The 26,984-nt window shown below is 45.9% G+C and overlaps 1 protein-coding gene across 3 annotated transcripts; it reads left to right on the top strand.

Moving 5' to 3' along the window:
* Positions 1 to 79: 79 nt before the first annotated feature.
* Positions 80 to 25,580, top strand: LOC121823080 (uncharacterized). Of its 3 annotated transcripts, XR_013044968.1 has the most exons (5): positions 80 to 13,937; positions 14,874 to 14,964; positions 15,044 to 15,290; positions 19,457 to 19,723; positions 21,370 to 25,580. XR_013044968.1 is itself a non-coding variant. In XM_076552359.1 (4 exons), exons 1-4 carry the CDS (start codon positions 13,418 to 13,420, stop codon positions 19,463 to 19,465), a joined length of 867 nt encoding a protein of 288 aa, XP_076408474.1. In that variant the 5' UTR covers positions 80 to 13,417; the 3' UTR covers positions 19,466 to 21,308. The 3 variants fall into 3 exon arrangements, 2 of the variants coding, with proteins under 2 accessions (XP_076408474.1, XP_076408475.1); XM_076552359.1 differs by lacking the exon at positions 21,370 to 25,580 and having other exon boundaries at positions 19,457 to 21,308; XM_076552360.1 differs by lacking the exon at positions 21,370 to 25,580 and having other exon boundaries at positions 80 to 14,467; positions 19,457 to 21,308.
* The last annotated feature ends 1,404 nt before the right edge of the window (positions 25,581 to 26,984 follow it).

Here is a 26,984-nt window from a genome sequence, read left to right as displayed (position 1 = left end):
TTTCACTGATTAATGCAGATCTATTCACAGAATGAGATAAAGTTGGCCAAAGAGCAAATATCCCAGAATGGATATTATAAATATAATGGTAAAAGAAGTGACACTGGGCACCAGTCACAGAAAAGGAGAAGGAAGTAAAAGAAAATTGGCTGACAGAACAAAGTGCCCTTTAGGAAAGGCAGGAAAAACAGTGCCACTTGAGTTACATAAGGAAAAATCTACTGACTTGTATTTCTGCACGACTTTGGTCTGAACATGACAGTTCCCATTACGAGTGTTTATTCGTCTGCTGAGTTTGGGGATTTTCCCCTTGGTGTTTTGACAGACTGACGAGAGCGTCACTGAGCAGAAGGGTCAGATGCCAGAGAGGGCTAAACTTCATGAGGTGTGGTCAGAAGGTAACCATGGTGATTTTACAGGTGACACTGGGAGAAGGATTCTTGGGGTAGTTTAGAGCACCTGGCCTTCACTTCCACATCAACAAAGTAAATTCCACAGAAGCACCATAGAGAAACACCTGGAAAACCAGATGAGCCAAGGGCCCAGTGGCCAGAGGAATGTCTGTCCTTATTCCGGGAATTTGGGGTGAAATATTTATAGAGTAAGATCAGGACTTTCTTCATCTTCAGACTGTAAGTTTCTCAGGAAAAGAATGAAGACTAGCGGAGAACAGAGCCAGCCACATGTCTCAACACGTAGCTCACTCTCGGGACATGCTGCACGGAAGGAACTGGACCAGAGTGAGCCATCGCTTACATTTTATCATGTGACTCATTGCTTAGATGACCTCAGCTTTGAGCATAGATGGGGTTTAATTGATAATCACCATGATTTCTTCTGGTACCTAGATACCCCTAGTAACCTATTGGAATTCAGCACAAGTGGTGATGCACAGAGCAGGTTCCTGTCTAAGTGAGGGAGGAGTGTCCCTGGGCTGTGTTAAGGTTTGCCCATTCAGGAAAAGTGAGTGGATTATGCTAAGAAAAGAATGCAGATCTAACATTGAGTGACTAGCTCTTCCTTTTTTCTTTTTTTTTTTTTTCCTTTCTTTTTATTTAAGTGGAAGGGAAGCTCAAATGCATGCCCTAGTATGAGTGTGGAAGTCAGTCAGAGGACAGCTTGTGGCAGTTCTCTCATTCTACCTTCTGGGTCCCTGGGATTGAACTCAGGGTTGTCTGTAGCTAGAGTTTTCCTGCCTGGCCCACAGTCAGGACAAATCTCTCTCACCCTCCAGTCCCGCAGCTGCTCAGACCCAACCAAGTAAATACACAGAGACTTATATTGCTTATAAACTGTATGGCCATGGCAGGCTTATAGCTAGCTGTTTTTATATCTTAAATTAACCCATTTCTATTAATCTATAAGTTGCCATATGGCTCATGGCTTACCAGTATCTTAACATCTTCTCATGGCGGCAGCTGGCAGTGTCTTTCTGCCTCAGCCTTCCACTTTCCAGAATTCTTCTCTCTCCTTGTCCCACCTATACTTCTTGCCTGGCTACTGGCCAATCAGTGTTTTATTTATTAACCGATCAGAGCAACACATTTAACATACAGATCATCCCACAGCAGTTGTCAGTCTTGGGAGCAAGCGCCCTTAACCACTGAGCCATCTTGCTGGCCCATCAACAACAACTTTTTTTTGGTTTTTGGTTTTTCGAGACAGGGTTTCTCTGTGTGCTTTTGGATCTCACTTTGTAGACCAGGCTGGCCTCCAACTCATAGAGATCCGCCTGCCTCTGCTGGGGTTAAAGGCGTGCGCCACCGCCACCCACTCCATCAACAACTTTTAATGGTTATCTTTCTATGGCATGTTTGTTTAAAAGTATATTTTCAGGTAACCTATCTTCTCATTTTCAGAAATTTGGTGCATGTGGCTCACGCCAGAGAATGCAGATCACTTTTTATCCTACTGTTGATGCTTAGGTCTGAGAGAAGTTAGTGTGCCCATTATTTGTGCCAGCATAATTCTAATAATAGGGTAAAATCCTTGGGTATGATTGGAGAAAAATCAGAGCAACTTGGGCTCATTTGTACACAATATGGTGACGAGAGTTGTTCACAATACCTGTCTCTGAGTTCCATTTCTCATTGTGTTTTCTAAATGTATTCATCTGGCCTGAGAGGAGGAAGGAGAGACATGCATCCTGTTCATGTTATTGGAGATCACATGGCACTGTGTAATTGCAGGTCATCTTTTTTGATGCAGAAGTGGCAGGCAGGAAGTGTAAACTACACGTCAGAGCTTTGATGCCTCTAAGCTGGCTCATGTGGTAGGGATGCTCTCAAGCTGGGCAGCAGTGGGAATCCCCAGGTCAGGTAGTCCCAAAAGTATAGTGAAGCTACCAGGTTCACAGATATATGAACCAAATGCATAGCTGTTGAGTCAGGGTCTCATATAGCCTAAGCTGGCCTTGAACTTACTGTATAGCTGAGGACACCCTTGAATTTCTGCTTCCCTGCCTCTGCCTCCCAGCTCTGGAATTACAAGTGTGTATATCACCCTGTCTATTTTTGTTGTTTTGTTTTTCCCGAGACAGGATTTCTCTGTGTTGCTTTGTGCCTTTTCCTGGATCTCACTCTGTAGCCCAGGCTGGCCTCGAACTCACAGAGATCCACCTGCCTCTGCTTCCCGAGTGCTGGGATTAAAGGTGTGTACCACCACCACCACCACCACCACCACCACCACCACCACCACCACCACTGCCCGGCCATCCTGTCTATTTTTCAAATGCATTTTTTTTTTTCTGTTGGATATTTTCAACTTGCCCTTCTTAATCAGGGAGCAGTTATAGAAAGCTCTTCACCATGCATCTTCATATGACGAAGGGATCCTTCAGACTTCCTCATAAACAAATTATAAATGTTTTTCTCAAGTACTAGCAAACACACCAATTTCTAGTATTATAGGCCTAATTTTGTGATCACAGAGTTAAACATTCTGTGTTTAGATCCTAGAGATATTCACTGGATACTCGGATTTTTAATACTGAACCATTTTAATTTAAAATGTGTTAGAATGATACAGATAACAGTAAGTCTGAGAATTTGGGAATAGTCAATGTGCTCTGACACATCATCTGACCACTAAGAGTGCTTGGTACATAGCTTTCTCCTACCTCTGGTCACAAGGCCAAAAACACTGTCTACAAAAAGGCAAACTTAATGGTCAATAACATTTTTAAGTAGGTCTTGTATTCCTGTCAGAGTTACCAGCTATAAAAATAGGACAGACCTTGTCATTTAGAAATCAGTATACAAAGTTCAGTTGGTTGGGGTTGGCATCACCGGAGGAGACGTGCTTACTCAAATCTGCCCTCAGTAGGAACCACCATGGACCGGGGCCTTGCGTCAGCCCACATTCATTTTAGCTGTAGTGTCGACCACAGCACAGGCCTGTTTCAACCTCACCCCGAGCAGCCCCTTGGTTGCTATTCTGAGCCAGCATCTGGAGGTCTTCATTAGTTCTGACCTTTTCATAGACAAGTGGTTTGTGTCGGGCTTGTGCTTAAGGCTCTCCTAAAAAACGAGAGTCATTGAATTCAGCATCTCCCCAACTCCTGAATAGAATCTTCCCTCCCAGGCTCTCAGCAGCCATTCAACTACAGCCTAGCAAGTCATTGGGTACAGCCGACTTAGGATTTGGAGCATGGCTGTTAACCTCCTCCCTGCTTTGAGGCCACTCTAGCTGTTTATAAAGAACTCCAGCTCACCCTTTCTCGTTGCGCATTCCTTCACTGGATGTGTCCCTTCTTGTCAGTGTCCCTTCCAAAATTGTTTACTAGGTTTATGTTGAAATCTGATGTCTGCCGAGTGTTCAGTGATCTAGAGAAACCCCTCAGTCTGTGAACACGAAGCTGGGAATCAGATATGAGCATCGGCACTGGCATGGGCGGCAGGGGCCTTTGACCTCCAGCTGGCTCTGGACTTGCCTGAGGGAGCAGTGACTGCCCTGTGTGCTGTGTCCCTGGAGGCTTTTGTCTGTGTCGGCTCTGGTGGTCATGCTCTTATTCTGTTGATGGTCAACTCTTCTACAGAGATACCTGATTTGTAGACCCGTGTCTACTCCCTCTCATGTTGTGAAGAGTCAGGGAAACCATCCCGTAGCGACCAACCTTTTCCTGATTTCTCTTAACCACATATCCCTTTAAAATGTCATCCCGGTCCGCATGTCTCTAACTCTGCCAGACACTCCTGAAATTCACTGTCGTCTCAAGTCTCTGACAGGCTTCAGTGATACTGGTTGTCAAGTCTGCAGGTGTCACCAAGGCCAGGAGCAAACTTTAAAAGGTTAGGGAGCCAATGAGCTGGGGATAAACAAATGACTTGGGGGTGGAGCAGTGCATGAGACATTAAAAAGGAGAAAAAGAAAATGCCAGGTGAATGTAATTAGCAGCAGGCCACCTCAGATACCTGTAAAACCCACAGATTAGTTGTGGTTATTTTCTTTCTTTCTTAGCCAGGGTCTCATGAGATAGTACAAGTTAGCCTTGAAGTCATGACTCCTGCCCTGGCCTGAGGGGTGGCACATACCACACTCAGCAGCCACATAGGAAATAAGACCATTGCTGCAGTGTTAATTGCTCTTAGGTGCTAGACATACTCTGGATTTTATAGAAGTCCATGTAACATACTGAGAGATACAGAAGACAGAAATGGTGGCAGATGTTCTGGGATGAACAAGACGAGTGCCTGAGAAGGCAGCAGGCAGAATTGACCTGCAGGGAAACACAGAGGTGATGAGAAAAATTCGATGAGGCGGTGGCAAAGACCGGCTTGGGGCTGTGGTAGATGCCATTGGCTTGATTTGACTCCAGCACGGTTGACAATTGACCACACCTTGTTTCACTCTTCACTTTCTTCACTGGTCACCACACCCTGCTGCTTTTCTTATCTCAGCCCCTTTTCAGTTTCCTTCCCTTCTCACCTTGATTGTGGTGTCCCAGCATTCACCTTGGGGCCTCTTCCTCTATGGTACTTGAAATCATCCCAAGGCTTTTTTTTTTTTTTTTTTTTTTTAATGTGTATCTGTGGGCATGGTGGCTTACACCTGTAATCCCAGCAGAGGCTGGTGGATCTCTGTGAGTTCAAGGCCAGCCTGGACTACATACTGAGTTCTAGGAGGGCCAGGGATATGTAGAGAGATCCTGTCTCAAAAATAAACAAAACCAAAACAAAAAGTGCATTTGTGAAGGTGCCAGAGCCCACAGATACCAGATGGTGTCAGATCCCCCAGAACTGTCATTCGAGGTGGCTGGGAGCCACCCTGTGGGTGCTGGGAACTGAATCCAGGACCTCTGTAAGAGCAGCTTCACTCGCAGCACGAAGCAAAAGCTGACTTTGGAACTTGAATCTATATTGCTCTGGAATATGAGAGAATAGGAAACTGCCCAAGAGCAGTACATGATCTTGATGAAATATTTACCTCAAGTGAAATACTTACTGGCCAGTTATTTGTAGGAGTTCCTATTAATTGATCCGAAGAGACGAGACAGTCTCTTAAAGTACTTTGTATTATATGATGTGTTATTAAAGGTAAGAGATGCTTTAAATTGTGAACATCTGACAAGGAAATGCTTGTTTTGTTTTGTTGACAGGGTCTCACTATGTAGCTCTGACTGGCTTGGATATGTAACGCAGAGTAATCTTGGGCCCATGGCAACCTTCTCATCTCGGTCTGAGTGCTGGTACAGGTATACACTACCATGCCTAGCAAGAAATACTTGTGAACAATAAACGACAATGTGAGTTACTTACAAATCCAGGACTTACTTTAAAAATTATTTCCTAAAGTAGAACATAAGAACTACAATGAGTGTGTGGAGTCCATACCTCTCACCCACTGCCTCTCCTCACATCACAAATTGCTGCCGTACATTTATCACAACTAACCAGTATTGATACATTATTGTTAACTGAAAGGCCATATTTTATTCTGATTTATTCGGATCTACAGTACCAAGATACCACATTACATGGGAGTCTTTTTTTCCTTAATATTTTTTTATTTATTCTTTGGAAATTTTCTATTTTGAATGCAATATATTTTAATCATATCCACCCCCTAGCACCTCCTCCCAGGCCCCCCAGGATCTCTTAACTCACTTCCCTCCTGACTTAATGTCCTCTTGATTGTTGTTGTTAACTCCTGAGTCCAGCTGGTCATGTACACATGCAGCCATGCACTGGAGTGTGGGCAACCTAGCAGTGGCCACAGCCTCAAGCAGTGATCCTGCTTCAGCAGCCCTCAACTGCCAGTGGCTCCCCAGCAAGGACCCCCTCCCCCATTGCATGGGTTTTCTTGTCGCCTTCATCCTCCTGTTGTGGGGCAGTTTCTAGTTTTTCATGTTTTCACTGACAGAAGGAACAATAGGCTTGTGAACGGCCGCTCTGTTTGAGTGTGGCTGGTCTACTTCTGGTTACAGTGAGGTTCTAGAAAGAAGGCCACCCTTCTCACCCTGTCATAGGTTATCAGGACAGCATCCTGCAGTCAGCCTCTTGCGGGGCCTGGGGCCTGTCTGCCAGCTTCCTCTACTGGGGAGTTACTTTGGATTATCTGTGCCTCCCCCACTTCTGTTGCTTAGAGGCCAACAGGAGACCAGCATTTCCTCCCCTCAATAGGGTGGGATGGACAGAATTAACTCCACCTCCTTGAGGACGGTATCTAGATAAATTATTCATTTGTAAGGAAAATTTGACTTCTGCATTCATTTATTAAGAAGACCATTTATTTATATGAGTATAAATTCAGATATTTAATGTTTTATCTAACATTCTGATAAGTCTGTGTATCTTACTGATCAGAATGTTCCAATGTTGGCAACTGGGATCTTTCCAAGTGGCCCCCGTAGTCTGTTGGTGAGCAGTTTCTTACTTTCTGGTATTTAAATGTGTTTCTTGCCTCAGCCCTAAAATCCAATATTTCTCCACAGGACTCTGATTTCTTTTATTGAGGCTTGTTTTGTTGGTTGTTTTTGTTTATTTGTTTAGTTTTGTTTTTGTTTTTCTGAGACAGGGTTTCTCTGTGTAACAGCCCTTGCTGTGCTGGAACTAGACCTGTAGGCTGCTTGTCTCTGCTTCTGCCTCCTGAGTGCTGGGATTAAAGGTGTGTGCTATCACACCCAGCTGAGAAGCCTTGTTTATGTGTGTGTGTTTGTGTGTTTGTTTGTTTGTGTTTTAAATCCAGGCCACCCACCCATCCACTCACTCATTTAGTAACTACTGTATTTCACTGTGATGCTGCATCGGACCAGAAGCTAGATGGATGGATGGACAGTGGGAAAGAAAGCGGATATAATCCCAGCATTGGAAAGCTAACCTGGGGACTGTGAGAGAGACAAAGGACAGCTCCCAGCCAATAAATACATAAAGTTAACCTTGATACCTTCTCTGAAGGGAAGGGACAGCTGGCAGAGATTTGAAACAACCCATGTCTGGGGTCTAGTTTAGATCAGGTGGTGGGAGAAAGTATCTGTGAGTAGCTGACACTTAGGGAGCAGCTGGAAGATGAGAAAAAACAATTCGTTTCAAAAGCAGATTGAGGATTTCCAGACTCTAGGTTAGTGGGTCAGAATTTGCTTTTCAAAGAAAGGAATAGGGTTGGCAAGATAGCTCCATAGGTGAGGGCACTTGCTGCCAAGCCTGAGCTTGATTCCTGAGACCTCCATGTTGGAAAGAGAGAACGAGTCCCCACAAGTTGTCTTCTGACATCCATGTACACCCAGACACACATTCAGATACACCAAGACACACAGACACAATACAGTTCATTTTTAATTACTTTATTATAATGAACTCACAAATGACAAACATCACACAGCTAAATGAAGATAGCCAATCAAACATTTGCCCAGTCCCAAACTCTGCGTCTCAGTGAATCCCTGTACTGTTAGAATGTCCATTCTGGAGCCATGGGATTTCATTGTGATTTTACACTTTCACGATGAATCATATTTTTAGGGACTTACACCACAAAGGAAAATCCACAACAGAGTTGAAACTAGCAAAACAGCCTTCTCCCTTCGTTCACACCTCATTGTCCCACAGCCTGCATCCCAGCCTCCCTTGTCGCCCTGCATCGCCCTGTTTGGGGGCTCCTTTCTGAGTTTCCTACCGCACCCACACAGCTCTTTACATAGGTGCGTGTATGCACTGTAGCCTGGTCGCATGTGAAGAGGAATGTGCTATGTTTTTCTTTTTCTAGGTCACCTCACTTAATGCTGCACATTCTAAGTCCATCCACTTTCCTACAAGTTTCATTTTTCTTTATAGACAAATTGTATTCCCTTTTGTATTTGTACCACTATTTAAATTTAAATAAACTTTCAAAAGGAAAATAGTACCCAAAGTATTATCTTATAAAAAGTCTGTTCTCTCTGTGTACAGACGTGTTATAGTTAAAGATGATAAGGTTCATTGTTGTTTTGTTTTGTTTTTTGAATAGAGATTATGGTCAAAAAGAAGTTTGAAAGCTACTGTTCAGGCAGCAATCGGAGTAAATAAGATGTTCTGAAGAGAGAAAACATTTTAACATCTGAAAAAATGTTCATATGCTTCTAAGGAATGTGGATAAGAGAAGTCAGAGACAGAGGGAGGCAGTGGCCGCAAGGACACAGGAGGTCACTACAGTATTGAAGCTGAGAAATAGGAAAGTCATTGGACTGTCTTTGTCCGTGGTGGTTTGGTTTTTGTTGTTACTGCTGTCTCCAGACAGGGTCTTTCTGTTTTGTATTCAGCCCCAGCTGTCCTTGAACTCACAGAGATCCACCAGTCTCTGTGTCCTGAGGGCTGGGATTAAAGGCGTGCGCCATCACATCCAGCCCTTTTTAAAGGAAGGTTTTTATTTCTCTTCTAATTACATTTAATTGTGTGTGTCGGGGGTTGCTGGTTGATTCACCATGTAGGTCCGAGGGACTGAATTCTTCCCTGGACTTGATGGCCGCAGCCTTCACCCACTGAGCCTTCCCACCAGCCCCAGTTAGCGGGTCTGGAATAGGGAAGTGTGGATGTCTTAGATCTTTTCAGGTATTGTTGAAAAGGGAGGGAGAGAGAAAGAGGCAGCAAAAGTGGCTTCTGGTCATGTGAGGAGTCATCAGGGCGTATTCATGTTCTCCAAGCGTCTGGAACATGCCTGGAGCATGACCAGCCTGTGTGCTACCCAGGCTCTGACTACTGAGCTAAATGTCTAGCCCCAATACTTGTCATGTGAACAGATTACACAGCTCTAGTAAAAAGGGAGAGAACTCAGTCATACTGGAAAACAGCACGTCTACACAGGCGACTGTGGCAGGTTGAGGGAAGAAGCCTTCCCTTCACACATGTAGCTCATCACACTCAGGCTTTCTCGCTGCAGAGCTGAGGTGGGGTTCTTTTAACTGTGCTTAGTCAGTCATGTTGCCCAGAAGTGGAAATAACAGAATTTTCAAGAGAAACTGAGGTTGAGTAAAATCTCAAAAACCAGTTCTCTTCACAGATTTTTCAAACCTATATGACTTATAAACTATGATGTCAAATGTCTGAACTTCCGGCAGAGTCCTCCACCCACAAATAAGAGTCCTAAGCTCCTTGGGGCTCTGTCTGGAACCTGAGAAGGAAATCATCTTTGCTCCACAGAACCTTCTGCCTGACTCCACACTAATGAAGAAAGGACTGTGGCAGTCCAGATCCTTCCCTGACACTGGGCTTGTCGCTGTGTACCCAACACCTGCAGCTGGCCTCCACGGCCCTGCTGGTGTCCTTTGCAAAGGACAGTTACTTGTCACCGTGGTAGGACTCGAGGCCATTGCCTTTGGCTGAGCTGAGCTGAGATGGGACAGAGAACTGAAGAAGCCAGGTCTCAGGAATAGAAAGATAGGGCTCTCTGGGAGTCTGAAGTGGGTTGTGGGGGGTGTGCCCCCAAACTAATGATGGGTTTTGAAGGGCTGCTTTCAGGCTGACTGAGACGCCAGCAGCAGCAGATGTTACCGGGTTTCAGGCAGTGTTTTCATTAGATGTCAGTTTTTGTGTGACAGAAACTCAAACTGCCTAAGCAAACTTTTATTTGTCCTCTGAAAACTTGACATCCGTCTAGTGCGTGGGCCCCTAGACCCACCTGTTTCGTTCATGAGCACTGCCTCTTCTGTGTACCAGCTTTTCTCACAGGCTGGCATTTGGGGGCACAAATAGTTTAGGGAATGTGGACTTGGAGGTCTCTGCTAGGCCATCAGGAAAAGAGAGATTGCCTCCTCTAGTAATACAGCTGAGAACCTGAGGATGCTTTTTCTCAGCAGGACTAGCAAATGTTTTCTCAATCCTCATTGGCCAGGACTGAACCAATCACCTGTCCTGATGCATACATACTTTGAGGGGCATCACCAGCGAAGGTCTCCAAGAAAGAAAGTAAAGAGGAGCTTCCTTGGCAACTGAGGGAGAAGTAGGTGTTGAGGAGGCGACCTGTGAATGCTTACTGTACCTTCATTATCGTGGTACAGGCCAGGTTAGATCGGGGCAATATGGACATCGATGAGAAGTCTTTCCTTCTTTGGGGGAAGAGGGAAGGCAAGGTCTCCCTGTGCAGACCACACTGGCCTGGTCTTATGGTCTTCTTCTCTCTCCCACATGCTACTGCCTTCCACTCCTGGTTATAGATAAAATCTGTTCAGAACCCCAGCTCTGCCTGCTTCTAACTAAGTTATCTCTTCAATCTCCAATTTCTTCATCTGAAAAAATGCAGCTCATGCCTATAACGCCTTGGGAGGGTGAGGCAAGAGGATTGCCATGAGTTCCAGGCCATCCTGGGCTACAGAGTTTGAATACTTATCCGAAAAACCAAACAAAAACAAAATGTTAATGGCAACCCCTCAGTGAAGATCAATTCATGTATCAAAATATATGTTTGTCCCAGCACTTGTGTGGCAGAAGCAGGCAGATCTCTTCAGTTTCCAGGCCCCCCTGGTGTATATAGGGAGTTCCAGGTCAGCCAGAGCTATAATGTGAAATCCTGTCTAGAAACAAATGAACAAAACTACCTATGGAGGGTGAAGGTACGTAAGTTTATATGTTTGAAAATATAAATCCAATAGGAAGTACTTTTGTTTCTTTATAGAGTGTCCCTGCAGTTGTTGAAGCCAGCAGGGAGGCCCATTTCCACCCAACAGGACAGCGAGCATAAGGAAGCTAGCCCTGGCAGTGTCAGGCAAGTCAGGGCCCACCTGGTGTCTTCACTGCAAGAAAGAGGGCTCACTGGTTCAGAACTAACCTTAGGCAGCAGGTGTTCAGGGCCGGGGTGGTAGAGTTTCAGCTTTGATTTGTCTATGAAGCCGCCCGGGTTATTAAGATGGTGACCCTGTTCTCTTGTTCAAGAACCAGTTTCATTTCTAATGACACAGCACCATCATGCCATTCCTTGATTTAGTCACTAGAACCAAAACTGAAGTGTGGCTGGTTTCATGTTGTTTTTATAGCAGTTAGTACAGAGAACAACAGGCTTGTGTGAAAACAGATGTGTTTGCTATCTGTTTCTCCATCTGCTGCCTCCCAGACTCAGCCATCTCTGCCATGGCTTGCTCCTCAGCCTCAGTTCTTGTCGGAGAGGCTCCCTTGAGAACAAGAACCTGGCTGCTCTTTCCAGGACTGCGGGCACATTTTTTTTTTTTTTTTAAGAGGAAAAGAGTCTTGCCATCCCCCAAGCCATTCACCATTTGGGAGAATCCCTTTCGGAGCACCCAGGAGGACTCTTGGTTTGATGGGCCTCAGAGTGCTGAACTACAACAAGAGAAGGTGTTTAATTCTCTAGGGAAAGCCTCATCTTAATAACAATGCCAAAGTTCTCACAATAAATCATAGTCTCCTCCCGCTGGCCGTGTTTCTATAATCAGGTTTAAAAGTGAATGTTTACAAAGAAAGAAATAGAAATGGGCTAAGACTGTAGCTAAATTAGCAAAGTGCTCACCCTGTACATACTAGGCCCAAAGTTAGTCCCAGCACTGCATAAGCCAGGCATGCTGACACAAGCCTGTGATCTTAGCACTCGGGAGGATCAGAAGTTCAAGGTCATCCTGAGTTTGAGGCCAGCCTTCGCTACAGAAGATCCTCTTTAAACACACCCAGACACCTCTTTAAACACACACACACACACACACACACACACACACACACACACACACACACCTCCATAAACATCGATTCTTCCATGTCTTCAGATTTAAGAATTACAGAACGTAGAACCCTAAGCTATCTCCCATATAATCTAATCGCTCTATCTGTGCTCAGGTTCCCTTGTGTATAAAATGAACCTAATAGGAAATCCTAATAGGGCAAAGAACAGCTTATATGAATAAATGCGCACAGCATGCTTGAAAAAGCACCTGGCACAGAGTGTGCCCTCCCAAAATGTCAGTTGTCCTGGGCTAGGGATGTAACTCAGTTGGTTGTGCTTGCCTAGCATTCATAAAGCCCTAGGTTCCCTACCCAGCACCACATAATACAAGGTGCTGTGACCCATACCTAATCCCATTTTGGGAAATGGAAGGATCAGAAGTTCAGGGTCATCCTTGGCTACATAGGATGAGGCCAGCCTGGGATGAGCGAGACCCTGTCTTGAAAAACAAAACAAGCCAATAAATATTAGTTGTAATCGTCCTCACTTCATGTTTTTGTCCACTGAAAGTTGAATATCTTCATCTCACCCCGCACACACACAGCCAGCCTCTCTCAATATCTGCCTACCCTCCATCAACATCATGTTCCTGTAACCTTGACTTTTGATCTCAAATGACAGAGGAGGGTAAGCCTTGCTTCCATGGTAACAGCTGGTCTCTTCCAGAACTGTCTATTAACCAGTGTTCGTTGTGTTTTAATGATAAGCATAACTCAGATATCCTATCATATTTACACGTTGAGCCCGCTCACCAGGACACTGGGTTGGTGGCTGTGCTTCTCCGTTTTGACTTTGCTATGCTGTTGCCAGGCCTTCGTCCTGGACCTTCTCATCCAGTTGTCAATGTTTCCATTAGACTAAATTTTTTTACCTCAATCCCCTCATTTAAGGAAATTCCTTAATATTGTCAAGAAAGCCATTTTCCATTTAATTTTTTCCTCTTATTTCATCTTCCGTCAATATTTTCTTATTGTGTTCACCGTCTGGGGAGTCCAAATAACAGCATGGCTGTTCAGTGCTCTCTCTGTGTGGACCTTTATCCCCTCCACGATTGCAAATTCTTGAGACCAAAAGCCAGAGCTTGGCGGCACTCCTGAGCTTCTGGGTAGAAGACAGTCTGTTGCTAGGGGACTCCTGAGAGAGCTCTTCCAAGCATGTGGCTCTCTACTCTTTCCCTCTGTTGCCTCTCTGAATTCACTTAGGCCTTCAGTAAGCAGGGACAGACTTGAAGGTGAGGGACTTAGGACCCTGGAGCCAGAGTCTGAAGGTGATGTGTTGAGGAATGAACCTGGCCTCCACCCTCTGCTGGAGTAGGGCATTTTCTCCAGCAGAAGATGCCTCTATGTCTACCTCATCGTGTTCCTTTTGGTCTGCTTTCTTCCTCCTACCTAGTCTCTCTCGCCCGCTCTCCCCTTTCCCTGATTCACTTCCAGGCCGCCCTCCCCCGCCCGGCTTCATGCCTTCCCTCTTACTCTTGCTTGGTCCTCTGTGTGCATCACGGCGGTTTCTGTTCCCTCTCGCTCTTTTTCTTTCACTTTCCCCCGCCCACCAGTCCTTTTTAACTGTGTCATCATGGCTTACAGTGTGGGAACATGGAACTCGTCGTCTCCCACATTACACAGCCATCTCTGGATTCCATGTGACCAGCATTCCTTCCCTGAGCTACTGGGGCAGAACTGATCCCCCACCACTACCAGCTGCTGAGGCCCAGCTTCTCTCTGAGTCCTGCTTCCTGCCCACGGCAGGGAGGGGGCGAGGCTCGAGCAGAAGATGGAGGCCACAGAAGTCACCCCCAGTGCCTGGTAGGACTGTTGGGCAGTGTGAAGTGGGCATGACCCCAGACATCCCGCAGGTCAGCCTCCTCTGAAAGCACAGGGGTTGGGGCGGAGGATCTGAATGACACGGGCTGCGGGGAGATATAGGGCTGCTTGGACAACTGAGAGCAACCCCTGCCTGTGCTGACATACGGGCCTGTCTTTATAATCTACAAAACCCAGCTGAAATCCAAGTCAAATGAATAACAGGGTCCTGGTCACACGCAAGGAATACTCTTCCCGTTTCCTCCTCCTCAACCCCACGCATGCGCAAGGACCACTCTTCCCATTTCCTCTTCAACCCCACGCATGCAGGCTTGTGCAATCTGTTCTTATATAAAGGTTTGCTAAACAGTCCAAGCTGAAGTTAGGTCTGGGATCTGTGCGACGCATGCTACCTCCCTTTCAAAGGTCAGCTCTCACCCACAGCAGCTACAGCAACCTGGATATTAGAGTGGGGGAGGGGAGGCGTGCCGAGGCTGCTGAGAACCCGACCTTCTTAGACTCGGTTTCACAATGTAAGGAATGTTTTGTGTATCTTACATGCAAACCAGATTTGGTGACTCGAGTGGCAGTGTCCCTTTGCGACTGTGGCCAAGGATGGAAATAAAGCCTCTCCCTCTCTTAGAGGATGGGTTTCTGCCAGGCACTTCCTTTCCTGCTGGTTTGCTCCCTTGACCCTTGGCAGCAGCCTGGCGCGCCTGCTAGCCGGCACCCAACCAGCACAGTGAAAGTGATTATTGCCCTGGCTGCCTACAGGCCTCTGCAGGCATCTTCTGTCCTGGCCTGCTTGCAGGAGCCATCAGAGCCAGGATCAAGAGGTTGGCTGAGGGGGAAAAAAAAAGTGAGCCGGGTCTCCTGGCATCTTTCCAAGTCCCAGAAAGGAACTGCTCCTAATCCAGCATCCTCTTCCTTTTTGTTCAGGTCAAGTAATTAAAGCCCACCTGCCATGGTTCCATCGTGTTGGGAAGCTTCATTCTCTATGGACCAGTGCTGGGGTGGAGCCTGATTACAGGTGACTGGGCTGTGAGAGCAGAATGGAATCTCAAAAAAAGGAGTGTTCAGCCACCTTGACTCTCTTTGTTCTGCTGTAGGACGCTGGACACAAAGGCCTCAGCAGCTGCTACCCACTGTCTGGAACTTGCCAGGCCTGAGACTCATGAGCTGAGACATAGCATTCGTTATCAAGTACCCAGTCTGGTATTCTGTGACAGCAGCCTAAGGAAACAAAGACACCTGACGCGAGTGTCCCCTCCCATGACACTGGAGAGAGCAGCCACAAACCAGGAGGCTGCAGGCCTGCCGATCTCTTGCAGTTGTCCTGGTCCTGGTGCTGAGAAAGTAAGTGATGCTTATGGACTCTGTGCACATGTAAATAAGACCTGGAGAAAAAGAAAAAGGTAGTGGGAATCTTGCTGTGTAGGCATACAGTTTTTTTTTTTAAACACAGTTCTTAAAGAACTGTCTCCATAAAACCATAGCTTTCATTGGTATTTACCAAACTACACCAGTGTACTACTTCAAGCTGTCTTGTGTCAGAACGAAATGTGTAATGTTGCCTGGACCAAGTATTTATCTTAGGTTCCTTTTAACTGGTTTTGAAAGTTTTCAGAGCTGAATTTTTTAAGGGCTTTGTCCTGGACCTATGGATACACACTGAAATGCAAGAAAAAAAATATTTTAACCTCCATTTATATCTATATTTTAATCTGAAAAAAAAAAGAAATTGAGCTTTATTAGTAGAAGTATAGTAGGAATAGCAATAAATATGACTAATATTTACTGTACACAGCCACAATTATACATGTATACAGCTTCTAAGTAGCCATGTGATGCCAATGCAGGCTCAATTTTTTAAATTAGATTGTATGACCAAAAGTGTTTGGTGGGACTTCTTCTTCTGACCAGTGTGGGGTAATAGACCAAATTTGTCTTCCTTCCTGCATCAGCCTCCACAAGAAAGGCCGACAGAACACACCAGACACTTGTTTTCACAACACTAGACCTCAGGCAGTAAAGAGCAGTGTTCCCCGAGAGCCAGGAAACAGACGAGGGGCCCTCTGCTTGCCTTCACTTGTTAGCTATGCAGTGGTCACATTGCCTAATAAGCGCTGTATGTGTTTGGTTGGTGGAGTTTGGCGTCTTTTTTTCTAATAGACTACAAAGTCTTTGAGAGCAGAGGCTGCCTCTCCTGGACGGCACGCCCCCGTCTGCAGCACAGTTGCCAAATAGACATTCACTGGCTGCTACCTGAGGCTCTCCTGGGGTGCAGCATGGCAAGATCAGGGCTGAGGGGATGTTGGAGCCATGGGCCCTGTAGAATATGTATGTACTCTGTTGCCTCAGTACATAGATGAGGGACTCAGCCAAGCAGTGCAGTGACTTGCCAGAGCCACGGGGCTCCTCGGTGGTAAGAATCAGTGGAAATTTCCTCCTCTCTAAACCAATACTCAAGAAGTCAGCAAGACGGAGCCTCAAGCTGCACGGCGCCTTTGTTTTGGAGGCTGATTGCATATTCACGCAGCAGGGGTACGGTGGAGTGCTAGGGTTAAAGGTAGTGTGTCCAGGAGGAAGACAGGTGCTGAGAATTACTGTGGACAGGGCCACTGTGGGATGTTGAAGGATTGGTCCCCAGGTTGTGGTATGGGGGGGGGGGGGTTAGTGTCTGAGGTGGGCATCTGAGGAGTGGGGTCTTGTGGGAGGTCTTCAGATCACCGGGAGCGTGCCTTGGAGAGGGATGCTGGGAGGTCCTGCTGTCTCTGCTTTCCCTGCTGTGAGTGAAAGGCTGCCGTGTGTTCCCTGACCTGGTATGCCTTCTTGCCACAAAAGCAGCAGGGCCAATGAGTTATGGACTAACACTCGAGAACTGTGAGCCAAAATAAACCTTTCTCTTCATAAGTCAGTTACTTCCGGCATACGTTACTGTGATGGAAAGCTGACTGTCAAAGCCACCTAGGGTTGAAGGTACAGCCGGACACTGCTCAGTTCTAGAAAGATGTTGAAGGAACTTGTAGGCTGAGTGCAGAACCAACAGAGAGCCATCTCTAAAATGAGCTAGGAGATTCCTGGGGACATTGAAGGGGACTCTGGGCTCCAGATCATGGCAGGCATCTCCTACAAACTTTAGAAGAACCAAGGCCTGCAGAGTGACCATAGGTTGAAAGACTTGTCTTTCCCAACCGCCTGTTCCCAAATACCTGGCAGCTTCTTCCCAAATCACCACACAGAGGCTTATATTAATTATAAATTCTCAACCAATAGCTCAGGCTTGTGACTAGCTAACTCTTACACTTAAATTAACCCATATTTCTATTTATGTTTTGCCGTGTGGCTCATGACTTGTTACTTCATTTTTTACAATGCTTGTTCGGTGTCTGGCTGGCATCTCACCTGACTCTGCCCTTCTCTTTCCCATCATCTTTAGTTTGGTCACCCCGCCTATACTTCCTGCCCAGCTACTGGCCAATCAGCATTTTATATAACCAATTTCAAGTGACAGATCTTTGCAATATACAAGAGGACTATTCCACAGCACCTGTCCTTGGCCAATTATTTCTCCCGGCACAGAAAGCTGGGAAGGGTAGGATCATACAGAGAAGTCCATGTGGCAGGCTCTACCTACTGTCTCAACACCTGGCTGGGCTGTCTCTGGAAGTCCACACAGAGAAGATGTAGTGCCCCAGGGCTGCTCACTTGTCAGACATGGAGCTCCTCAGACCATCAGGTGTGCTATGGCACAGAAAGGATGGAAAGAACCCCGACAGTGTGTTCCCACGAGGTTAAAGCAAAGTCTGCAGATCGTTTGGACTGCTCTCAGACCTGGTTCACAGTCAGGCAATCCCGGCTCCATGACTCCTCGAAAGGGTTTATCCCAGTGTTTGCTGGAAGTGGAAGCTGTCAGCAAATCCTTCCCTTTGAGTTTTTTACTGGATTCACACCATTGCCAGCTCCTCCAAGTCCTTGAAAGGCAGCCTGGTTCTTTCTACACATTTGTCAAGCACTCAGAACTTCTAAGACATATGAGTCAGTCTCGATAGTTTTGAGACTCTATCCTGGCCCAGTGTAGGGAGCAAATTAATGCCATGGTGACTACCAGCAGAGGTGTATGGGACTGTGGGGTGAAGTTTCATGCTTTCCTGTTTTGTTTTGTTTTTTCTTTCTCTTTTTCTTTTTCTTTTTCTTTCTTTTTTTTTTTTTTTTTTTTTTTACAGTGGACATTTGGACTTTGCCTCACAAAAGAATCAACAAAGTCTGAAAGCAAATGGTGATTTACATGTGGCTGTGACAGCGTCTTGACCCTGGAATCCTCACAAAATTTCTCTAGGAAGGAATCAAGCCAGAGACCCTATAGCTTGGGGAGTGCTCTGAGCTGGAATTGCTCTTTGAATCCCACCCAGTGTTGGTTGAATCTCCTCGGGCTCAGAGCCCAGCTTGGGAAGAGATCTTTGGACCAACTTGACATCCAGGATCGGGCTTAACAGGCAGTGCTCAGTTGGGCTTCGCTCTCCAGCACCAGCCCTCACCCACTGAGCAGAAGCCACAGTACAGAGGGAGAAAGGCGGGTTACTGCCCCCAAAGTGGGCTTTCTGTGCGCTGACTAGACAGAGCAGTCCAGGGCTGCTGGGGTCTCTGATGCATAAACCAGGAGAGGGTGGTATAGAGTCACCGTGTGTTTGCTTGTTTTGTTGTTTTCTTTTGTTTTAATCTGAAGTACTCAGAACTGAACACTGGGTTTGATCCAAAGTACTGAAAAACAAATAAAATAATTATTAATAACAAAGGAGAGTAGCTTATGTACTCTATTCTCTCAGGTGCTGGCAGTCACATGACCAGTTCTAAGTACTCTAGGCTCAAAATGCAAACTTGATGTCCCCTGGGTCAACATTGAGCTTTGTGCTGGACTCTGTGCTCTAGGGGTAAATAAACCTGCTTTATCCATGGCAACTCTTTGTAAGCTGCTGTTCCTGTGGGTCTTAACCCCATCTGCTCAACAGCCAAAACCTCAGCCTGCCTCAGTCTCCCTGCACAGCTGTCTCGACCTTCCTGAGGGCTGTACAGCCTTGTGTATTCCTCCCAGCAGTCTTTACAGTCACCCCAGCATGTCCACATACAGGTGGGTCGCTCTGCCCTTAGGTATTGGCCTTGCCACATTTCCCCCACACACTGTGGGTCAGAAGCACACACAGCACAGCCAAGGGGTACAGGTACCTTCCTCACGAGTGAGTCTGCTGCCTACACCCATCCTTGGTTCCTTAAGATTGCCCACCTTCTCCACCATTCCCCAAATCTTCTTCCTCATTTTCCTACCTCCCCTTACTGGCAAATCTCCTTCAGGAGTTCTAGGCCCCTCCCAATTGTACAGGAATCCCCAAGTGGACTGGTTTGTCTACTGCTTTCCCACAGTGCCTGCAGTGGATACATAAATTGATACGGCGGGCAGAATTCAAAGAAGAACCCATATCTGCCCTGCAGACTGACCTGCAGGTGTGATGCTTTGTGTTTTACAGGACAGCTGACCAACCCTAACTATAAGAAAGAGTTCTGATGGGACTGACCTGACCTACTGGGGACCTCCAACCTGGAAGGCAGGGACCTGGATCCTACCAACAAGAACTAAAACAGGGTTTCCTCCCCAATGCCTCCGGACAAATACTCTGGCCTGTTTTATGGAAGAGAGGAGAGGGCCAAGCCAGTCTGTTTCAGATTTTGGGCTTCATAGGACGGAGAACTAACAAAAAGGGTTGTTTTAAGCCACCGGATTATTGGTAATGTCGGTACGTATTTAATCATGCGGAGTTATCAATTGTTTTCTTTTGGACAGTCTCACTGTATGGCCCAGGCTAACTTCCACCTTGGAATTCTCTCACCTCAGCCTTCTGAGGGCTGAGCCTGCAGGCGTGTGTCACTACATCCACCTGACTTTTAAATGGTTTTCGTGGTCCCCGAGTCTTAGTTTATAGGCCACGGTCTTGGTAGGCTGCAGATTTCTAGCAAGTGGGAGGAAAGCTGGCCACCTGGTTCACTGTGGGTGTCACTCAGAAGTCCATGGTGATGTCACTCAGAAGCCGAGGCCTCACAGAGAGGCACAAAGGAGGAGGAGGAGGAGGAAGAGGAGGAGGCAGCAACATTGAACACAATGTTGGTAAAGATCAAGAGAAAGGAGATACCAGTGATGGAACCAGATCCTTCAGGGGTGGCCCCCGGGCTCCTGGAAGGCTGGCTTCAGGGAAGTAGAAAATGAGAGGTGGCCAGAGGGGCTGTGCTTCAGAGTTACACAGGGTGTCGGCCATTTGACAGCATCAGGGTAGCATGGGTTAGCATAGAAATGTATTCTGGGTCCATGGCGTGAAGGCTCTGGAATGAGAAGCAGCATGATTTGGTAGGAATGAGGGGCCATGCCAAGCCCGGGAGGATAGACTCGAAGTGGACTGAGTATACACGGTGAATTGAGTGTGGCAGCAGGACAGGAGCCTGCTGTGGGATGTGTTGATCACATTCTGACAGTAAAGCTTGCTTGGAGTCAGAGGGCAGATCTAGCCACTCGCTGACCAAAATTAACCATAGAGGTTTTGGAGGACAGGACAGATAGGAGACAGGAAGTAGTAAGGTGGGGCAGAGAGAGGATCTCTGCCTTTTTTGGGGATCACTGGTGGCTCCTCCACTTCTCTGATCATTCAGGTTCTCACCCCAATAACTGACTCCCGATTTTTTTAATTGAAAAGTAATTAGATAAACGCTTCAGGGGGCTTCCGTGCAGACAGAGGATAGAATGGGAACCTTCACAGTAACTTTGCCATGGGGACAACAGATAAAAAAATAAAAACCACAGCTTCCGGCTTGATTCCATCCCTCAGTCCAGCCTTCCTCCGCTTCTCCCTGTACCGCCATCACCACCACGTGCCCAAAAGACAAGAGCCACTGCGTTTAAGGAGCTGAGAATGACTAATGTCAGGTAATAAGCATTAAGTCTCATGAGGGCGACCTCAGCAGGGCCATGGTGGCACACACCTTTAATCCCAGCATTCAGAAGCCAGAGGCAGGCGGATCTCTGTGAGTTCAAGGCCAGCCTGGTCTACAGAGTGAGTTTCAAGCCAGCCAGGGCAACACAGAGAAACCCTGTCTCAAAAAACAAACCGAAAAACCCCCACAGCCTCTGGTGAAGATAAATGTCAACCAGGTGAAGCCACGGGGCACCTTCAGGAAAGAATGGTATGGGGTCACTGTCTTATCTCCTTGATTTTTTGTTTTAATTTGAAGTGCTTGGGACTGAACTCTGGGTTTGATCTAGAGCAGTAAAAGATAAATAAATAAATAAATAAATAAATAAATAAATAAATAAATAAATAAATATTAATAATAAAGGAGAATTTAAGTATTTTATGTATTCTCTCATTCATACTTCCTAATCATAACTTCATAGGGTAAAAGACACACAATGTCGCCTTTGTTCACCACCAGACCAGTCAAGGCCAGACCAGGCCAGCAGGCTGCTCTTCCTCCCGACTCGCTCTGGGTAAGCACACGTCTTCCACCCGTACTTTAAAGGCAGATGATTCGTTTTTATCATTTGCCAACACAGCTGAGCATGATTATTAATTAATCAAAAACACTGACTTTTAACTTCCCACGCTCTCTCCAGAGATGCTCAGTGACAGCCTGCATCTGGACTTCAGAGCTGTTTAGATAGACGTGGGCACCATGCAGCAAAGACTTGTTTTTTCTGGTTTATTCTTCTTAAGACACAACTCTAGCTTAATCCCATTTAGGCAGTAAACTTGATTTTAAGGTGGTCCCGTGTTGTGGGGGTTCTCTTGGTCTCTTTATACAGCTTCCTTTGAAACCAGAATGCTGTGTCAGGATTTCATGGGAAGAAAAATGAGTTCAGAGCACATTTTCTGTTCATCAAAAGCTTGAACCGAAGCACACACACCAGCAGTGTGTCCCATGAATAATGAAACGCCATAGTCTTCTCTGCTTGCCGAGGGACTCTGGTGTTATCTGAGTTCAAGGTCTCAGACGTGACTACCTACAGGTTTCCAGGAGCGAATGTGCAATATTCTATGTGAAAGGATCGTGACAAGGATGGTCTGAGGCAGTGCTGAGGTTTGAGCCAGCAAGCACATGCCTGTTTCTAAGGTGGTGCTACACCATCTTTGTGACCATACTGTGGTTTTCAATGCAAAAAAAGGAAAGAGAAGGCAGAGAACAGCTCACCTCAAACTACACCTCAAAGCAGAAGAGCTACTCTCTAAAATAGAGTATTTGTTGTTGGCTCCAGCAGAGGCTAGGAAAAAAAAAATCCCACGCCTTTGGGAGCAACACAGATTGACAAAGGATTTTAAACAAAAGCATGGCCATGCTTCCTTTTTGAAGGCTTTGTCTGTGCTGTGGATGCAAGCTCTAAGATCGCTGTGGATGCCTTCAGAGTGGCAGCTTACTGTAATGTTTAACCCTGATTCCAAGTGCTGGTGTTCTTCACCCTCCAGCCACCTGCCCTTTTTTTTTTTTTTTTAATGTTTTGTTTTTAGCTTATTCATTTGCATTTTTCCAGGAGGTGTGTGGGGGAAACAAAAGGAGATTAAAACAAAACAAAAACCACCCACTTGTCACAGGCCCTTTGCTACTACCTGTCACAGCTCTGGTAAAAGACAGAAGAGGAAGCTATTCGCCAAGATAAGAGCCGGAGACAAGATCTGCAGATCACCTACGAGAGTCATTCATTCATGCTGTCCTCCCAGTCACCTGAGAACAATGGAGCAAAGTGCGTTGTTTTTCAAGAAGAGTAAAAGCCTTATGTCATCTCTAGGAACTGGCCAAAATAGCTCAGGAGATAAAACTAATAGAGCCACATCGTGTCTTGATGACATTAAACCAGTGCAGTTCCAGCTAGCGAAGCTCCGCCCACTGTTTCAGGCCTGGAGCTGGCTTCAGAACTGGTGGATCAGCCTATCCCTGGTTAGCCAGGTAAAAAAGTGAACTCATTCTTAAGCTACTCAGCATCCCTGGGCATTTCTGAAGTTCTTCTGAATGGGTGGGAAAAAGAAACTGGAGTCGATGAGTTCAGGTCTTTGATTACGAGCGTGACTGAAACCAGAGAGCCCCCAAAAGTCAGCTTGCAGGTGGGACCAGTCAGAAGGCCTGGACTCTCCTTCCCCTTCATGCATACGCCAGCTATCTTGCCTGACCAGCTTTTTCCCTCTAGACTAGGGCAGAGGACACACCAGACTCAGGGGCCCAGACTCCCATCTTGGTAGGGTTGTCTCAGTTAGGGATTCTATTGCTGCAATAAACACCGTGGTCAAACTTAGGGGGAAAACGGTTCATTTCACTTTACAGCTTATAGTCCACCATGAAGGGAAGTCAGGATAGCACCTCAAGGCACGAACCTGAAGCCAGAACTGATGCAGAGACCATGGAGGAGTGCTGCTTACTGGCTTGTTCTCCATGGCTTGCTCAGCCTGCTCTATTGTAGCGCCTAAGACCACGAGCCCAGGTTCGGCACCACTCACAGTGAGCTGGACCCTTCCATGTCAGTCATCAATCAAAGCACTGCACCACAGGCGTGCTAATCTGGTGGGACGTTTTCTCAACTGATGTTTCCTCTCTGAAAATTACAAGCACATCAAAAGGAGACAGCTCTTTTGGTAGGGTTTTAAATTTTCAGAGAAAGTATCTGATTGGCCTAGATTAGATGGGCTGCGATTCTGCCAGCTCTGCTCAGAGAGTGGAATTGTTGCTGGAGTATTAGCGTGAAAGTCTGGGCTCTGGCAGCCACAAGCCAGGTTTTTAGCCACCTGTCCTTCCTCAGCATGCCTGTTATAGAGACAAATTAGGGACAAGCAGGGACATTGGGGAGAAGGGCAAAATAAAGGGGTCCAGTGACCCTCAAATCTATCCTTGGGTACTGATAAGAGTCAGATATAGCCAACCTTTTGAAATTGAGACACAACATTGACATTTACCAAAAAACAAAACAGAATAAAACAACACACACACACACACACACACACACACACACACACACACACACACACACCTCATTAACGTTTTAAATAAGCTTACCATTTTGTGTCATGCTCCTCTCATAGCTCTCCTTGGCTCCGCGCTGCCTGTGAGGTTGCACATACTTGGGAGGGCTAAAGGTATGCATAATTAAGCAGTCCTGGCCAAGGGGTGGTCCCACCCATCAATGACCCATCATTGTCCTGGCTCCATCCCTCCAGCAAGGTGGTCTGACGAGTTGGCAGAACTGTGTGAAATCTCCTCCTGGGAGGCAAGTTCCTCCTCTGACTGGCACCTCCTTCAGCCTTTCCTTCCCCCACTATGGGATTCCTGTGGACATTTTAATCCTTTGGGGTCTATTGTCTGACAGTCTTTAACAAGAATATCTTGGCTCCTGCCAGGGTGGTATAGGATCAGGAGTCTAGACTTCGCTGCTAGGCAAGGAGTGAGTCCTCCGAGGAGTGTTTATTACCCCAAAAGAACAGGGCACCTGCCCTCCTCTTGCTCACAACCTGAAATCTAAAGTTCCTGTGTTGGAAAAAAATGACCACTAAAATAGTTTAGGCCAGTTGCTATGGTGAAGGGGTAGATGCCCAATTAGAATGAACTCTTAGGAAATAACTAGAGTGTCCCAGTTTCAGAAGAATGGGAAACATATTAAAGGTGAATAAAGCAGGCACCCACCGCAATGAAAATGAAGTACACTTACTCTGTTTGGAATGGATGTCACACAATCACAGTGGTGTGAGAATAAAAGCAAGTCACAGAAAAAACAGATTCCAGACAATTTTACTTATATAAGTTTTTAAAACATGCAAAGGCAGAAAATATACTTAGGAACACATGTCTATTAAAACACAACTATGAAAAGAAATGACAGGCCAAATTCAGGAGAGTAGTCACACATATGGCAACATAATCAGAAATTGATTTTCAGAGGACTAACACACTGTCATGGTTCTGTTCAGCTGAACAATGGCTTTGGCAATAATTTTATCATTATTTGGTCTGTATGCACTTTACTTCTTTGTATATTTTATATCAGACCCACAAATGAAGGCTGCTAGGCAAGCGTTCTGCCTCACGAGAGCAATTCCTTGCACCAGGCGCCAGCTGCCTGTGATGTGCTCATGTGCTGAGGAGCTGCAGAAAGCAGTGAGCAGTGACTGTTATTTGTCCGGTGGTTTTCTGTTTTCTGTTCATGTGATAACCACCCAACAAGAAAGTGTTTGGGTAACCTGTCAGAGCTCGAGTAGAGTACCTGAGGCACAGCGTTTTCTAAGTCCTTTGACCTAATATCAAGAAGCTATTTGTCTCTGCTCCCAGCTCCACCATCCCAACCATAGAGAGCCAGCTGATCAGCATTTCCATCAAAGTATGATTACAAACTGTCTGATGGTAAATTCAAAAGAGAGGCATGTGATCCAGGTACAGTCCTAGGTATATGTCCAGGAAAACTGAAGGCATGGATTTGAACAGAGAGGCTTTATTTGTATTCTACGGTTTATGGCAGTAGCCAAAAGATAGAAGCGGCTCACATGGCTACCAACAGATGAACAGATAAACAAAATGTGTGGTAGCCATAACCCATGGACTGTCAGCCATATAAAAAGAAATGAAATTCTACTACTTATAACAACATGGACAGACCTTCTTGGAAACATTATGGTAAGTGAAATGAGTCATACACCAAAAGACAGATATTGTCTGATTTCATGTACAAAAGGTATGTAGAGTAGGCAAATTCATTTAGATGAAAAAATAGTGTAGGTGGAGGGGAAGGAAAGTTATTATTTAGGGAATAGGGAATCTGGCATAGTGTTATAGTTCTACAATAAAGTGAGTATATTTGATACCCTTGAATTATGCACTTGCAAATTGTTAAAATGATAACTATAATGTAGTCTTTACCCCAATTAGGAAGAAACACAATCACAGAGCACCATGAAGGCTCCACATCTGGGTGAAAGAAATGGTCCTGGGAAGGTAGACCACGGCACAGCATCCTATTCCTTTCGTGGTTTACCCTGTTAATTTCCCGAAGGTCATCAACAGTTAATTCCCCAAAGGTCATCTCCACATCAGTTTATTCCCAGTGCAGGCCTGTAGACTAGACATATCATTTGTATGTTTTCGACATAATAGAATGAAAACTTCTCAGGCTCATGGGGTGTGATATTGTAACTCCTGACTGTAGTGGCCGAAGTCCATGGAGCAGGGTTAACACCACTGATGTGGACCAGTCAGGGTCCACAGTGGGCTTCTGAGGGAGGTGATGCCTGGCAGGGGCTGACTGTGGTCACTTCAGAGGTGTGGCAGCTACTGCAGTCATACACTCCATTGCCAGGGGTGCCAAGGAAATGGAGAGAATGCATCTGGTCAAATGTATCTTCTGATATTTTTTTCTTGTTTGTTTTGTTTGCTGACACTACCTGGTTGCTCTAACAGGAAGAATGTGAGTATTATTTGTTTGTTTGTTTGTTTGTTATTTTGTGGTTCTGGGAGTTAAACACCAAGCCTTGTTCATATTGTGCAAGTGTTGTACACCTGAGTTGTGCCGCTAACCCATCTTGTAATGATTTATTCTGAGACAGGGCCTCATTAAGTTACTCTGGCTGGCCTTGATTCACTCCATCACCCATGCAGACTTGGAATTTGTGAGCCTCCTTCCTAACTGGGATTACAGGCCTGGCTTCTCCGGTGGAACAGGCAATGATCATCCCCATATCCACTGACTGGATGGGAGGAAAAGGCTGTGGACTGCTGTGCACAGTCGGGGCTTAGACTAGGCCAGAAAGGACTCTGGGTGCCAAGGGCAAGAAGGCAGCTCAGGTCACAACCCCATCAAGAGCCCTGGGAAATATTGTCTCTATCACACACACACACACACACACACACACACACAGAGTAGTATCAATAGAAAGATTAGTTTGACTTTCGACAAAAGTTTTTATCTCTTTAACCAAAGTTTAATTGACTTTTATAGACCCTAGTTTTTTTTTTTTCTTTAATTTAAAACAATTCATGGGTACA

This window comes from Peromyscus maniculatus, chromosome 16, assembly GCF_049852395.1.
Source record: "Peromyscus maniculatus bairdii isolate BWxNUB_F1_BW_parent chromosome 16, HU_Pman_BW_mat_3.1, whole genome shotgun sequence".
NCBI lineage: Eukaryota > Metazoa > Chordata > Mammalia > Rodentia > Cricetidae > Peromyscus > Peromyscus maniculatus.
This window is presented reverse-complemented; position numbering and strand designations above follow the sequence as displayed.